The sequence below is a fragment of the Vipera berus genome (assembly GCF_964194415.1).
Source record: "Vipera berus genome assembly, chromosome: Z".
Lineage (NCBI taxonomy): Eukaryota > Metazoa > Chordata > Lepidosauria > Squamata > Viperidae > Vipera > Vipera berus.
The window spans coordinates 88,245,396-88,263,408 of NC_138205.1; the positions used below are offsets into that span (position 1 = coordinate 88,245,396).

The following is an 18,013-nucleotide window of genomic DNA, read 5'->3' on the forward strand; positions in this document are numbered from 1 at the left end:
AATGTGAGTTGTTATTTTTACTTTTGATTATATTTATAAGTCTGTTTAATTGTATTACATTCAAGTATCTGATCTTGTTTGGTCATTTGCAGAAAAATTACAACTGCCCTTTCAATATTACAATTGCCTCCTTACAATATTATTATTATACAAAAAGTAACAGTGTTTAGTATTCAGTGCAAGATTTTATTTTTTATTTTATTTTTATTTTAATTCCATTTATATCCCATTTGTATCCTAGCTCATGTTCAGATAAGAATAGAAGAATGAGAATATATAAAATTGTTTTAATTAAAACTCCATTCTGGTGACTGAATAGTATTATGTATAATTGTTGATGTCAGAATTTTTGTAAAGCATCAGTAAATTATTTTAATCCATATACAGTTTGTTACAGCCCATTTGCTTTGCAGATGGATTAGCAGCTTGAAAAGAATGACCAGCTATACAAAAAATATTCCTGTTTTGTCTCCTCATTTATCTCATAGATGTTAGTACTATAAAAATATTTCCATATCTTGGTACTCAGTAATTGAAATCTCCATATTATATCTTTTCGTTATCTGCTCCTTACCTCCTGAAGTAACTAAAAATTACATGTCTTGATGCTTTTAGTCTGCTGAAACTCTTCAGCTGACTTCTACATGTAAAATAATTCTCATTTAACAGATTTTGAGATCCAAGTAAGTCATGAAGAGTGGCCAAAAGTATTAATTACCTTTTATAACACATTCACAAAATTATTTAGAAAGCCCTCATAACTTTATCACTCTATAATATAAAATATTAAAAAATTTAATCTTCTTTCTGTTAAATCAATGTAACACAAGTAAAGCATCACAATCTATTTTAAATCACTTTCATGTAATTCTTAGGTTGCAGATGTTTGCCACGTGTTTACTATTTATTTATTTATTTGCCCTTGGGCCATAGCAAAATGCAACGTTCCAGAAACAAATTATTACTAAAATTTGTTAAAAGCAATTTAAAATGGAATTAGATAAAATACAATTTAAAATGAAATGGGAATAAAATAAAATGAAATTGGAATAAAATACAGTCTAAAATGAAGTTGGAATAAAATACAATAATTTAAAATATAGATAAAATATGATAAAATTATATTTCAGTGTCACCCCTGCAATCTATCCCAATCAGTCCCACATATGCAGATCTCAGCTGAACCATTTTGCTTAAGTACTGTGCTGTGTTAAATGTTATTTTCAGCTTCTGGCTGGATGTTTACATTTAATCGTACATTACATTCTTATTATACTGATTTTGTCTATCTTATAAATACAATGTCCCTCTTGAATAAACCAGATACTTACTTAAAAGGACAGGAAAGATCAACAGACAGAAAGATGGATGCTGTTACATATTTCCTTTTGAATAAAACACCAAAAAGTATCAAATTATGAATGTTTATTTTTTTTTAAAAAAAAACAACTTTAAAATTCAGATTGTGAGAACCACCAAAATAGAAGCTAACATTGCAACAGATTTTTGAGATAAGTATTTCACATATAGGAGGCATCTGGCACTATCTTCAGTGTTTCAAACAGGGATTAAAGTTTGCCTAATGGCTGCTTTTAATTTTGACATATTTCTAATTGAAAATGAGATTTCTAAAATTGATTCACTAATATTCTAGAATTATAATGTATAATTGAGAAAGTCAAAGAAAAGCAAATGTGTTTCATTGATTACAGAAAGTCCTTTGCTTGTGTTGATTATGTCACGTTAGGGAATATGCTGAGAAAAATGAGAACATTTCATTGTTGTTATCTAAAATCTACATGAAGATCAGAAACCGTAATATGGACAGAGTATGGTGAAGAACACTGGTTTCAGTTTGGCAAAACAATGACACAAGGCTATACAATAATGAGCCTTGGTGGAGCAGTGGGCTAATGCCTCCTTAAGTAACACCAGCTGCCTGCAATTAGTGCAGGTTCGCATCCCACCAGGCTCAAGGTTGACTCAGCCTTCCATCCTTCCGAGGTAGGTAAAATGAGGACCCAGATTGTTGGGGGCAATTAAGCTGACTTTGTAATAATGCCACTTGGGGTGTGTGTGAAAGCCCTAACAAGCAGGCATATACATAGAATGAAGGCTACTGCTAAGCTTGTAAGCCGCCCTGAGTCTTCGGAGAAGGGCGGGATATAAATGTAATAAAAATAAATAAATAAATAAAAATTTATTTTTATTTATTCAAACTAGAGGTGGAATATAGATTGTGGGAAGCTGGATTGGAAGAGGACCATGATTTTAAAACTGGAGAGAAAAAAACCTCAATAACCTGTGCTATGCTAATGACGTTACTGAAATTGCAGAAGATCCGCAAGGAATACCATCACAAAATGGACTAAAATTAAATATAATGAAGATCAAAAAATGACAACAGATTCACAACCACTCTTAGAATTCACAATTGCTCTGAAATTGTGGACCTCTTTTCCCTTTTATGATAAACTATTAGCAGTAAGCAGTAATAATAAAATACACCCTATAGACTAGTACTTTGTAGAGTAGCTACAAAGGGCTTGGAAAAGATATCCAGGTGTCTTTACTCATAAAGTTTAGAATGATGGGTGCAATGCTTTTGCCTGGACACACTACAGAAGTGAAAGTTGGACTTTGAAGAAGCAGGACAGAAAGAGTATCAACACTTTTGATTTGATTATTGCAGAAGACTCCTTAAAATATCAGCGAGAGCAAAGAAAATTTAAAAAAACAAATAATCAAATAAATTAACCCAGAGTTCTCAATTGAAGACCATATTAACATACTCAAATTATACTTGAAACAGAAGCTTGTCCACACCAAGGATAAAAAAACCCAGACAGAGACTGAGCAATATGATACTGTATATGCAATAAAATGCAATGAGACGTGTAGATCTGCACATCTGTGAAACAAAAGAACTACTTCACAAACGCATAGCACAACATCAGGACAAGATTCAGCAGTCCATCTGAATTTGAAAGACAAATACTTTTGAAGACAGCAAAGCCCACATTTTGGATAGAAAGGACCATTGATCAGAAAGAGGGGTAAAAGGGGCCATTTATATTAACATTGAACAACCTTCTCTCAACAAAGGAGGAGGGATAAGACACCACCTATCTCCTGTCTATAGTACAGTCTTTTTAGCAGTTTCAAGAAGATTCCACTCCCACTTGCACTTTGACACAGATGACCCTGAGGGCACAGATAAATCCCCAAGTGGCTCAAGAGTTCTCAGGGAGAATGCTAATGACCAGTTGACTGGGAAGAAATATGATCCTTCCAACCTCCCCCCTTCTCCCATCCTGCCAGAACTGATGAGAAGCAAAATGTCTTCTTTCTCAGGGAAAAACAGTCCAGTTTCTTTTTGAAAAACCACATGTGAGACAATGTTGACCTGGATGACTGACAGTCTCCTTAGACATATACTTGAAATGCATTATGCAAAGATCTAGCTCTTTGAAAAAGCCTATAATGCTGGGAAAGAGAAGGAAAGAATGACCTGCAGCAAGTTGGATGAGTGCATTCACAGTGACAATGGTTTCAGTGTTAGAAGACAAAGTTGTTGGACAAAGATGAGGACAGATCCACCTGAAGAAACTCCTTGTGCTTGCTAAGAGCTGATACCTTACTTAATGGCACATTATCAATCAATTAATTTCCAAGATTACATTATTTTAAAATAGACTTATTATTTATAGTTTATTATTTATTTTTATTACTTATATGTCACCCACCTCTTACAATCAATTAAAACAAGATAAAATATTTTAAACATTAAAACAATAAATAGGTAAAGGTAAAGGTTCCCCCGCACATGCGTGCTAGTCGTTTCCGACTCTAGGGGCCGGTGCTCATCTCCGTTTCAAAGCCGAAGAGCCAGCGTTTGTCCGAGGACGTCTCCGTGGTCATGTGGCTGGCATGACTAGATGCCAAAGGTGCACGGAACGCTGTTACCTTCCCACCGTAGTGGTCCCTATTTTTCTACTTGCATTTTTACATGCTTTCGAACTGCTAGGTTGGCAGAAGCTGGGACAAGTAACAGGCGCTCACTCTGCTACGCGGCACTCGGGATTTGACCCACCAAACTGCCGATCTTCTGATCAACAAGGCTCAGCGTCCTAACCCACTGAGCCACTGCGTCCCTAAAAACAATAAATACTAACACTAAAATTGAGTTAAAATAGAGAAAGATAGATGAAAGGGAGCAAGATGTGTATGTGGAAAAGAAGGGGTTTTTATCAGTCCATTAACTACTTCCAGAATCACATGCCCTCATTGGGCCCAGTGCCAGTTAGCAAAGCCAGATCTTCAGAAAAGACAAAAGGATGGGTGTGTATTTCACTTCAGGGATATGATATTCCAGAGGATAGGACTCATGGAAGAAAAGGCTCTTCTCCTGGATTCTGCCAGCTGTAATTCCTTAACCAATGAGGTACACAGCATACTCCTTCTGCTGACACAGATAGGGTGGGGCCAAACCCATTGGGATGAGACAATGCCTCAGATATCCTGGACCTATGCCATGAACGGCTTTAAAGGTAAGAACCAATACCTTGAACTGGACCAAGAAACAAACTGGCAACCAGTGCAGCTCACAGAACAGTGGTACAACATGGGCTCTTTTAGGAGCTCCAAGAACTGTTTGTATCGCTGATTCTGCCTCAGTGGTAGTTTCTGAATTCTATTCAAAGGCAGTTCCATGTACAGCACATTGCAATAATCCAAGCATGAAATGACCAGGGCTTGACTGACTGAATGGAGGGACTCCTGATCTGGGAAAAGGTGCATTTGATGCACAATGCAAAGTTGCACAAAGACTCTATTGCCACAAGTGCCACCTGCGTTTTGAGCAGGAGTTGCAAATCCAGGAGAAGCCCAAGTTCCACACTGCTTCCATCTGGGGTAGTGCAACCCCATCTAGAACTAAAGATATTAAAGTCCAAGATCCTAAAGTTCCCCACTCAGCCACTCAGTCTTGCCAGGGTTCAGTCAAAGCCTGTTGTCTCCCATCCCACAACCTTCAGGCTCCATGAGAGGGCAGTGACAGCTTCATTTATGTCACTGGTGGGGTGGAGATTTGAACCTGACTATCATCAGCAAACTGATGGTACCTCATCCCATGGTGATGGAGGATCTCAACCAGCAGCTTCATGTAGACGTTAAAAAAAGTGGAGAGAATACTGAACCCTGTGGCATGTCCCAAGAAGTGAACTGAACCTCTCATTCCCTATCAACATTGATTGGGACCAGCCATGAAGAAAGGAGTCAAACCAGCAGAAGACGACACCACCCAACTCCAAGCCCCACATCTGACCAAAATGGATACCAGGGCTGAGGATATTGAAGACTGTTGAGCTGTCCAGGAGAGCAAAGGCAGATGCACTATCCCTATCCCACTCTCACCAGAGCTTATCAACAAGTGCAACCAATGCTATTTCTGCCCCATAACTGGCCCTGAAGTCAGTTCTTCTTTGAATACAATCTGTAACTATCTTCATTTTTCCCAACCTCAATATAGTATTAATGAGGATCAGCAAAATATTATTTCTCTCAATAGATCTGCTTAGGACCAGAAACCCAGAGCTCAGATAAAGCAATATTTCCTGAAAATGAAGAATATGTTGGAGATACAGTACAAAGCTGCTTTAGACTAATGCAGAGTGCATAGATGGGAATGGCTGCAATTTCTGCCTCTAAAGCTAAAACAATTGTGTACCTACTTAGAGGACTGTAGGAGCACATTAGGTATATTGATCTGAGTATCTCTGTTCTTACTGAAAGCCTGAAATGTTGCGTGATTAGGGGGGCCTACTCAACTCTACCAGAAAATCAATGAGGTTACACTATGCCTTTAATAACATGCACATGTTTATGCAAAACTGTAATTTTCTATCTTTGTGCAGTTTTTCAATTTTCAATGTTAAAAAGCTCATCTTTACCTATGTCCCATGTCAGTGGTTTTCTTTCCATTTCCTTCTTTCCAATGACATACCAAATACAGGCCATCCAGTGAGCCAGCAATGCAAACATAGACATCAGCAGTGTCAGAACAATTGTACTGTGCTGGGAATAACGATCCAATTTTTGAAGTAGACGTAAAAGGCGCAGTAAACGTACAGTCTTAAGGAGGTGAACAATTGATACCTAAACATGCAAGAAAATGAGATCATGTTAGAGATGCATTTCCAAATGGAATAAAACTGCCCTACTTATTTTCAGTCAGGCATGTATTATCATTTAGGATGAACATCAACTATATATAAAAATTTATATTGTCTTTTTATAGCATGAATGCCTTCTACTTGCTTCTTTTAAACAATACCAAAACTAAGGGGAAATGTAAATATTATTGCATTAAAAAAACAAGAAAAAGTGGGTTAATGTAGTCATTGAAGAAAGAGTGAGGAACTGCTACTGATGACGTACCATTCCTTAGTGGCAAGAAAACAATTCTGATCCCAATTGTTCTTGCTTTGTTCTGAATACATACACAAATTTATGTACACTTAGTACAATTTGAAAAAAGATACAGAGATTGTCCTCAGCATAACATCCTGAATTTTTATACATAAATAAAAATGGAAGAATCTTTTGATGGGCTAAGCTTACATTACTTTCCTTCTTTGGAGACCTTCTGTTTCCAAAGATGCTGGTAAGTGGCAGATTGGTACATATAGAGCTGCATAATATTTTTTTCCACCTGATTTGTGACTTTCATTTAAGGCAATGATGGTAATCTTATTTCATGGGTCATGGTACACTATACAGTTTTCCTCAATTTGGTGGAAAACAGTATTGAAGATTTTTGCAAATATGGTCACAGGGACCTCTAAGGTGAAGATCTCCCCACCAATATAATAAAGCAAAAATGTGGGGGATTGTGGGATGTAACTATGGGTAGGTTGCCCATCTCCTTTTACATACACTAAAACAGCTTGTCTGCTATTCAAAAGATAGATTTTTTTTTATTTTAATCCCATTTATATCCCGCCCTTCTCCAAAGACTCAGGGCGGCTTACAATCTAAGCACAAATTAAATGTGCTTAGCAATAGCCTTCATTCTATGTATATGCCTGCTTATTAGGGCTTTTGCCCCCCCCCAAGCGGCATTATTACAAAGTCAGCTTATTGCCCCCAACAATCTGGGTCCTCATTTTACCTACCTCGGAAGGATGGAAGGCTGAGTCAACCTTGAGCCTGGTGGGACTCGAACCTGCACTAATTGCAGGCAGCTGGTGTTAGATTATATTACATTATAATCTAAAAGATGCAATAGAAAATGAAGAGAAGCAAATCTAGCGGTAAGATGAGACTCTATATACTTAAATAAGGTTAATTTAATTTTCATTATTTCTGCAGTAGACCAAACTAAAACCCTCAACTTCTAAACATAATGATGGCAATTTTGTAAATGACTGTAATAAATCAAGTCTAATTTCTTTTTATTCATTCCCAAATCTTTTTCTTTGCTTTCATTGTTCTGTCACTTCTTGTAAGTTTTGAAACACATTTAGAAGCACGTTTTCACAACCATATATTTGACAAGATAAGAAGAGGAAGAGTCAGCATTTGTCTCTTGTGCCTGGCTGGATTTGATATGCTCACAAATACAAGACCTGCTGAACTTCATTTTCCGGTTCATCAAGTTTGATCAGTTAGGTTAAACTTTTCAAGCAAAAATGACCTAAGACAAAAGCAACTAATAGCAGGCAGTGCCAGCCATCATAGCATAGTTTTACAGGCAAGAACCTATTCTATTAACTTCAGGATTTTTAATTTATATGGAGGGACATGAACAAAGGATTAAATAAAAGGGAATAAAATAGGTAACATTGCACGGATCTTGTAAAAAGACCACAGATTAGAGTTCAGTTTTGAAATAGAGAAGGAGTGGGGCTTTGTAGATGACTGTCACAAAAAAGGCCATTTATAAAAAGGGTGTGTTATCATCCTTCAAATACCATAACTATGCATTTGTATCATCCATTGAAATACAAATATCTAATGAGTGACTTTTGTGCGATAATGTCACTGTATGCTTATTGTTTTCTTTCCATGTTGTTATGGTTTGGATGCTGCTTGTTGAATATGGAAGCAATCCTTGATTGGAGAAGATTACCTATCGAGCTCATCTAGAAATCATATCCGTCACTCTAAATCAGCTTCCTATTCACCACATTCAAAACAAGATTCATGCTGTGTTCATGTTCACTCTAAGAAGGAAAGAGAACGTCTAACAATAAGTAGCAGAAAATAAATGAAATCATGCCTCTTTGGGTATCCCCACAGGAAGCTTTTTTAAGAAAAGAAATGGTTGTGAAATGGGACTGGTGGACCTACGGTAAAATAATACTTTTCAACTCAGTTGACCCTATTCTTAAATTGAGGGAAGAGTTAGAATCAGAGGGTTTTGCTTGTCATTGGTTTACCTACCAACAACTGAAATAAAGATTTAAACTAGATTAAAAGTGTTTTGGGTTTGACTTCATTAAAAATGAATTGGAAACATTATTGTGTGGTAGTGATGAATATATGGGACAGCCATTTGTCTGAAATGGTATAGGGTTTCCTCCCTGGTCAGAGGGTTGGACTAGATGACCTCCAAGGTCCCTTCCAACTTTATATTATTATTATTATTATCAGTGCTTTTTTTGTAAAAGAAAAAGGTGCCGGAACTCACACATGTCATACAACCTGCCTTGCCTACCCTACAAGGTTCCATCCAAAAAAGGTGCCGGAACTCCGTTCTGAGCGTTCTATGAGAAAAAAAGCCCTGATTATTATTATTATTATTATTATTATTATTATTATTATTATTATTATTATTATTATTATTTAAAGAATGCTATTGAAATTGAATTGAGTTAACATGTAAAACATTGTATGATACAGTAGGCAAGGAATTTTGGTTATAATGTGATGCTGAAACAATGGGAGAATATGTGAATGAAAAGTTTAAAATTTACATTGAATCACAACTTAAAATAAAATTTCTACAAGATGATGTATTGCTGGTATTTAGCACCAAGCAAGTTATTTAGAATGTATAATGGTACTTCAGATGAATATTGGAAATGTAAATGTAAAGAAGGGACTTTTTATCATTCATGGTGGACATGTGATAAAGAAAAGAAATATTGGAGAAGGATTCACATTTTGATACAGAAAATCCTTAAAGTAAAAATTAGCATGAAACCAGAAACTTTTATTTTGGGTTTAATGGAAAAAGTCTTGCAAAAAATAATTTGGAACTTTGATCCTATATATGTTGATGGCAGCAAAACTACTGTATGCACAAAAATGGAAGGACATTTTGATTCCCACTATGGATGAATGGCTACCAAAGCTGACGGACTTGGCTGAGATGGCAAAAATGACTGTTTTGATTAAAGAATACAAGAACCTTCCTTTCTACATGGAGACCGCTTCTAGACTTTGTGCTTGAGGTGGAAAAGAATGAAACTTTGATTTTGGGTTTCACTGATTAGATTGATTTGTTGTTACAAAAATGGCTAGATTTTCCTATTGTGAAAAAATAAAAAGTTAAGGCTTGACATTAATGCTTTATTCTACTGCAACAGGGGAAGTTGGAATTCAATCTCTCTCTTTTTCTTTCCCTTTCCTCACTTTTTCTCCCTTTTTCCTTCCCATTGTATCCTCATAATTGCTTTGTATTTTGTATTTTACTTTACATCTTAATAAAATGTTAAAAAAGAGAAATCATGTCACTGAGGTGATTCTAACTTCAAATAGGTGTTGAATGAGGCAGTCAGTAAGCAAGGTAATCTTCCTCAACCAAGGATTGCATTGAAAATAATGTTTCAAACATTTTGAAACTTTTAGGAAAAAAATGAACTGAGTGTAAATAAATGGATTAAAATCCTATTATGGCTGTAGGGCAAAATTAATGCTATTAAGATGCAGGTTGCCCTTTGTCTGATTTATGTTCTTTAAGACACCCCAATGCTAAGTACAAATATATATTTTTCTTTAGTTTGTTTGGGATAATAGCCCACCAAAAACGTCATTAGCTAAACTGACATTTTGAGGAGGGAGGCTTTAATTTATTGGATTTACAAAAATATTATTGGGTTTATATTTTATTGGCCCTAAGTATGTGGGATAAAAATCTAGTAGAATGTTATAAAGTAATTTATCCCCATTATTGGTCATAGGATCAAGTTCCTGGATCAACATATCGGTGTTTTATTGCTATGAGTGCAGGAAGAGAGAAGCCTTTTGGCCTCACTGTGGTGCAGATTGTGTTTTGATAATGAAACATATAAATATTTAGGAAGAGAGCTTTCTCAGTTGTTGCCCATGCTCTGTGGAATCCCCTTGAAGTGAGACAGGTCCACACTCTCCTGGCCTTCAAAAAAAAAAGTTAAAACAAGGCTCTGTGGTTTTATGTGGGGAACTCAGGGAAGCATGTAGCCATAGGTTGGTTAGTCCCCTGAAAGCCCTCCACTCATCTTCAACTAATTTTGATCATTCCTGCCTCCTCTTAAATGTTTACTGTTTTATATTTTAACATTTTATTATACATTTCCCAGAATTCCTTGTTGAGGGAGATGGGTGGAACAGAAATGTGACAAATACATAAATAAATTCCACTTTAAGAATAAGTGGTAAAGTGCTTTATTGGAAGTATGGGTAGAATAGGTAATAGTTACATTAAATAAATAATTATGTAAGTATTATTTTAAGGATTTTTCCCAACTTCAAATTTGCCTTTCTAGTGACAGTATTTCAAGTTAAGCATGTTTTAATAGCTTAAAATAGGTCAGAGATATTGGTGGCTTCTGAGGCACTAGGATGGTTTCTTATTTGAAAGATTATATATATATTAAAATACTGGAATAAATTCATTGGAAATTATCCAGATGCAAACATGTCAAATTATAAATCTTGACTCAGATTATCCATGAGGAATTATCATTGCACCAGGCATTGGGAATGGCCAAAAGACTTATACTGATCTGCTCAAATCTTTATTATGATAAAAAACAAGCATAAAATTATACTGAAAAATTGGGAGTAAATTTATTTTAGACATTAAACTTGGCTGTTGGAAACATGTAATTTATCCATTCTCGAAAAGCCTATTTTACTTAATCAAGAAGTTAAGGTGCTAGCCTAGAAACTAGGATACTGTGAGATCTAGTCCTGCCTTAGGCATGAAAATTTTTTGGGTGACTTTGGGCCAATACTCAACCAAATTAAATAAGGTTATTTTAAACTGAGCTTAACTCCTGGTGATTGCATGGAAACATTCATAGAATTTTCATGGCATTTATACAGAATTTTTTTTATCATTACCTTCCTCCAGGATCTGTCTCTCCTCTTCTCCCACCCCATCAGTATCTCAATTTACTTAAATCATGGAATTACTGTCCCATCCCAGCATTAAGCAAGCGATTAATTTTTTTTCTTACAGTTACTATCAAACATTACTTAACATTTTCAGATCACTTGAAGTTGGCTAGGTTTTGCCACCTAAGTGAGCCTTAAGGGGAAAAAAATGAATGTATAACTTCAGTAAAAATTTGAAAATTAATGGGGTAAATCAATTTGATCTTTGCAAAATTAGACATATGTCAGCCTATAGCTCATGATACTCTGGCTGCACTGACATTTTCCCCCCAAAATATTTTACTTATTTGATTTATTTCCTTCAGTTTTGAAAGTGGCTATCATCATCAACTGAATGAAACAGAACATGAATATATACCCATATCTATACACACACACACACACACACCCAGAGACATTAAAATTAAGACATGATACTTAAAGTACAGTCTTTTGAGTTAATCTAAGTTCTTGATGAGTATACAAATAGTTTTCCTAGCAACAATAAGGAAATAGTTTTCTGTTGTTTCCTTTGCTTTTTAACTTCCCAAATCAATAAATGGTTCTGGGATTTTCTGGTGGTTGCAGTCAAAATACTAAACAGATCTGATTAACTTTTCTGAGATCAGCTGAGGTAATTAGGTGCTGTTGCTGTGACTAAAGTTATTAAGCAATTAAAAGCCTGACAAAATAAATGCATTTTATTGATTTTCTAAATGTTGGTGAGTAGAAACGAGTTTTTAAAGATGGAATTAAATCCTCTCCTGCATGCCAGAATGATGAACTTCTGGGCATCTTAAAAGGCTGTTTGCAAATTTCTTGCTGCATTGCCACCTGTTGTAATGGAACTGGGAATGACATGGGAGAGAAGGGAAAGAGCCACAGTAAGATAAGCTTAGGCTGCAAAAGGAATATGGAGTGGCAAATGTCTCAGAAGGGACCCTTCCAATTTCTTGAGAAATGTTCTTTCAGACTTGCCGGCCCAGATGAACTAACTTTACTTTATTGCAAGATTACATTAACAGAATCTTGCCAGTCTAAATGTATGTTTCTCCCTGTTGCCTTTGCAGCCAAAGGAAAGTATATTGCTAAGCACATTGATTTGTGCTTTAGATTGTAAGCCGTCCTCAGTCTTCGGAGAAGGGCGGGATATAAATGGGATTTTAAAAAAAGGTCCCTTTTGAGTCACTTGCCACACACAAGTTGCTTATTTACTCATCCCTCCCAGGTACAAACCCCTCCCCCATTATGATGAGTTAGTGAGACCATCGTGAGCAGGGACTAAATTATTAAGGAAAATGAATTTGTGTAATTCACAGAAAATTAGATATTGTGTTTCTGTTTTTTTATTTTAATGTAAGAAAATAAATTATTTTCACTATTAAATAATTCAATACATACATGGATGTAACTAACTTGAGTTCAATCCATCAAAAGATATTTTTGGTTTGCATGATGCTTAAAAATGTAATGTATCCATTAGAAATAGGCAGTCCTTGACTTATGACCTTATGACTTATGTTACTTAGGCAAAGTAATGACACACCCCTCTAAAAAGGTATGATCCAGATTTGAAGTTTTGATAGTTGCACCCCCCCTGCAGTCATGTGATTGAATTTTAGTTAAAGTCAACTGACCCATATTTACAACCGTTTATAGTATCCTGCAGTTATGGGCTCACAATTATGAATATTCTTGCCAGAAATGGGCATTAACTTTTGATGGTTTTCAGTAAAAAAACCTCCTATTATGGACAATGGATTTGCTTAACAGCCATGGTGTTCATTTAAGAAGTGAACAACCAGAAAAAAAGATTGTAAAATTGGACATGAGCACAATTTATGACTGTATTTCTGGGCTGAATTACATTCATAAGTTAAGGACTATCTGTATACCTTACTCAAAGCTTTCAATGGTTTCATCTTTCTGTTTAGATGGCTTTAACTTTATTTTCATTGTGTTTTCCCCTCTTGACTGTTTATTGAGTATTTCAAAGAGAACAGATAACACTAGTATTTTATCTGGAATAGAAAAAAATACAGCACTCAAGAATAAAATGTACACAATATACACATGCATAAAGAAGTGGTTTGTGTAGTTTTTATTTGCCTCCATAGACTAATACATTCATTCATTCATTCACAAAAAGGATTTCTTGAGGTGAATACTGTAATAGTTATTTTAGTAGTTTCATAAAGCTATACTTACCACATTGACGTTGAAAGCATAAAGAAGATCAAAAGGAAGTGCAGCTATTAAATCAATGATAAACCAGGTAGTCACATAGTGGATACAAATAGATCTTGCTTCAAATATTACTTGGCCAGACTTGCTGACATATGTAGTTCGGAAATTTAAAATAATATCTGCTTGACATAGAGAAATGTAAGTATTAGAAATTCCACTGGATTCCAAGTGATTTTTATTTTTTATTTAAATCAGTCATCTATAATTAAGAGAGGATATTTTAATGGGAATAATTTCATGTTTTTGTCACTAGTCTGATTTTGTCCATGTACCAAATACTATTATTGGTATTTCCTAGTTTCTTCCACATTTTAGCATTGACTCTTCTGTAGTTTTCCCACTATGATGCCATTTCATAACTTTATGCTGTACACTTAACTGCCCATCTTGCTAAATATAGTATTTAGCAGTTGGAAATATACTGCAAGGTTGAAATGCACTAAGCCAACTTTTTCTTCTATACATTTTTCTCAACTGGTTTAAATATTTAAATAAATGATTTTTGTGACTGTCCAATGCATAAATAACTCCAACTTTGTTCCAACTCATAAGCTTGTTTCAACTTGCACCTTGCCATGATGACATTATATTGGCGAGAAACAGGAAGATGCAAAAATAAGTGCCCAGTTAGAATATTAAAGAAACACAAAAACAAACTCTGTGTCTAGCAGCTAAATTGTCAGTAAAGACAAGAAGTAGATAAGAGACCAACATCAAACACTACTGGAGAAGATCTTTGGTGTACAGATAGCCCTCAATTTAATGATTATTCAAAGTTATAATGGCCACAGAAAGGGTGCTTCATGGCTTGTAAACCATTTCTGTAAATTCTACATTTTTAAAATATGAACTTCCAATCTGAGTTTCATCTCTAAAACAAACCTTATGGATTAAGGTAAAAATGAAAAGCAATTACACTTCACAGCCTCTTTGTTACTGAAGTTTATAACATTCAGATAGGTGTTGACTAATTAATCATTACCATTACCAAAAAAGTATTTTTATTTCAGAATAAACAAATGTGACTAACACTTATTTGGTAATAATAGTTTTTGTAGTGATAGAAATAGTAGTAGCATTTATTTATTAGGTCAATGATCAGCAAATAACAGTAACAAAATGAAACAAATTGATGCAATATATTACTAAAAGAGACATCACATATAGGTATTAAATTTATACATCTATTACTGTATCAATACATTAATTACCTAAATAATGATAAATTAAAAATTAAAAAATAATATAAATATCCCTAGCAATGTATATACAAAAAGAACAACTATCTAAAAGTGATATTCAGGGTAAAAGTGAAAACTTTCTAAAACAGTATTTTAATGATTTTTGTCTTATTTTCATTGCAACAATACAAAATTTTCACAGGTAATAGATTTTAAATCTTGGAGAATATAACTGATATAAAATTTGTCTAATCTCACTGGTAATTTATCTATTAGAGGCAAGATAGAAATTATGTCTCTACAAAATTATGTCTCTACAAAATTTGCAATGTAATATGTCCAAGTTGGTTTCAACTTCCTTATTACCACACAGATAGATGTACTTCACTATGCAGATTTTACTGTACTTGACTTGGAGTAGTGGTAATGGAAGAACATTGCATCTAGGTTTAAAAATGCTATTCTAAACAGAATAGAATAGAATAGAATAGAATAGAATAGAATAGAATAGAATAGAATAGAATAGAATAGAATAGAATAGAATAGAATAGAATAGAATAGAATAGAATAGAATAGAATTGGAATGTCTTTTAGTCCAGCCTTCTGCTCAAGCAGGAGAACCTATACCACTTCAGACAAGTGACTGTCTAGTAGTCTCTTCTTAAAAATCTCCAGGGATGGAGTGCCCACAACTTCTGAAGGCAAGCTGTTCTACTGGTTAATTGTCCTCACTGTTAGGAAGTTTCTCTTTAATTCCAGGTTGCTTCTCTCCTTGATCAGTTTCCAACCATTGTTTCTGGTCCTGTACTCTGGTGCTTTGGAAAATAGTTTGATCCCCTCTTCTTTGTGGCAGCCCCTCAAATACTGGAATATTGCTATCATGTCACCCCTGTTTCTTCTTTTCTTTAGACTACCCAAACCCAAGTCCTGCAGCTGTTCTTCATATGTTTTAGTCTCCAGGCCTTTGATCATTTTACTTGTTCTTCTCTGAACTTTTTCCAAAGTCTCAACATCGTTTTTGTAGTATGGTGACCAAAACTGGTGTAGTATTCCAGGTGTGGCCTTACTAGAGTTTTATAAAGAGGACTAATACTTCACGTGATCTTCATTCTATGCCTCTGTTGATACAACCCAGCATTGTATTAGCTTTTTTAGCTGCTGCTCCATACTTCTGGCTCATAGTCAAGTGATCGTACACTAGGACTCCAAGGTCCCTCTCACAGTTACTGTTTTTGAGCCAGGTCTCACCTAATCTGTACTTATACCCAGTGCTTTTTTTTGTAAAAGAAAAAGGTGCCGGAACTCACACATGTCATACAACCCACCTTGCCTACCCTATAAGGTTCCATTCAAAAAAGGTGCCGGAACTCCGTTCTGAGGGTTCTATGACAAAAAAAGGCCCTGCTTATACCTTTGATTTGTCTTGCCTAAATGTAAAACTTTGCTTTCCTCCACATTAAAACTCATTTTGTTGGATAGGGCCCATTGTTCAAGTTTGTCAAAATCTTTTTGGATCCTGAGCTTGTCTTCTTGGATGTTGGCTATTCGTGCCAGTTTAGTGGTATCTGAAAATTTGATGATCCCCCCCCATTCCCTCACCTAAGTCATTTATAAAGATATTGAAGAGTACTGGGCCTAAAATGGGCCCTTGTTGTACCCCACTTCTTGCTTCTCTCCATGTGGATGTAGTACCATTGAGGACTATCACTGAATATGGTTTGTCAGCCAGCTATAAATCCATCTGGTGGTGATGTTGTCTATCCTACCTTTTTCTAGCTTACTAAGCAGTAGATATATTATGTTTTGAAGATAACACACTGGTTCTCATGTATCACTGTTTATCTGCATTCTGTCATGATGGAACAACCTGTTGACCTACATCTGAAATTTTACATTTATTATTCTTTGTATAATTAATTGTTTGGCTTGATAATAGCCTACTGACATTAAAAATAGTATAGAAAGAGCCCATATGAAGCTAACCTATGCTCCATTGTCTATCTCCATGACAAATTTATTAAAATTAAGGGGTTCAGTCCATTTGGAAAGAAATATAATGAAGTCTGTATATTATCATCTCCCAGTCTCTGACCTGTCTTGAATCTTAAGTGGGCATTTGGAATTCCATTGGGAGCAGCTAAAAATGACTGCAAAAGTTTTGTTTGCACAGTTTCTAGCAATTTCTTCTTCATATAAATTCCTGTTTGTGCCTTGTAACAAGTTTGAACCAATGTTTTAAAGCTACTAAGTGTTCACTACCAGTATAAAAAAATAGTTGAATAGCATTCATCAACCTAAAGACTAATTGCATCACCTGATTCTAATTAGCATTCCACATGCTTCTTGAGCAGAACTGACCCCCAATTATTTAATTGTGTGAATCTGTGGTAGAATTTCCATATACCATCTTAGCACAGTATAAACTCCCAATGCTTCTTTATACTGACAATGACATATAAACTCTCAAACACCTGTTGGATTGAAAAGAGTAGTTGCTGCAACATTAGGGTACTGGAGACAAAACTGGCTCCCAGTTTTAATAAATTGAAATATCTGGTTTTTGCTAAGAGAGATAAGATATTCAGCATTTCTGGAGAGTAGAGGGCTGTTTGATAAAAGTTTAACAGATATACAACAACCATCTTCAAAGTAATCTTCTAACATTATAGTGCAGTGGTGGCGAACCTTTTTGAGACCGAGTGCCCAAACTGCAACCCAAAACCCACTTATGCATCGCCGGGTGTCGGGGGCATGGCCACCGAGTGGGCATGACCACCAAGTGGGCATGGCTATGGTAGTCATGGGAGTATGGTTGGGTGTGGCTGGGGTGGGTGTGGCCACCTCGATGTCGCTCCTGGGGAGGGATGCCTGTGGGGGCAGGGCAGGATTGGAATAGATCCAGGGATTCTCTGGCGAGTGGGACAATGGGTAGGAGGCTTGTCCTACAGGGTGAGGTGAGGCGAGGGAGGGGGCAGGGCAAGGGTGTCATTGCCATGGGGCAAGGCAAGGTGAGACAGAGGTTGGGGCTGGTTGCAGACAAAGGGTGGCTCCGGTGAGGAAGAGGCTTTAAGCAAGCTTAGCAACTGGAGTGGGGATTCCCCCCCAAAACCTCAAAGCACGACAGAAGAGACCAAAACCTGCTGCAACCACCCAGCAGATGGGAAGGGAATAAAGACCAAACAGCCCCCCAATCCTCAACAGAAATGCTCACAACAACGAAA

The 18,013-nt window shown here is 35.9% G+C and overlaps 1 protein-coding gene across 1 annotated transcript in view; it reads right to left on the reverse strand.

The window, feature by feature from the left end:
• KCNH8 (potassium voltage-gated channel subfamily H member 8) overlaps nucleotides 1-18,013 on the reverse strand; it is a gene marked incomplete at both ends in the record, with an annotated part of 235,425 nt that overhangs the window by 70,028 nt on the left and 147,384 nt on the right. The window contains 2 exons of the mRNA XM_081346252.1: nucleotides 5,952-6,156; nucleotides 13,573-13,730. Of these exons, the coding sequence (XP_081202378.1) occupies nucleotides 5,952-6,156; nucleotides 13,573-13,730 (363 nt within the window). The remainder of the gene's footprint in view (nucleotides 1-5,951; nucleotides 6,157-13,572; nucleotides 13,731-18,013) is intronic.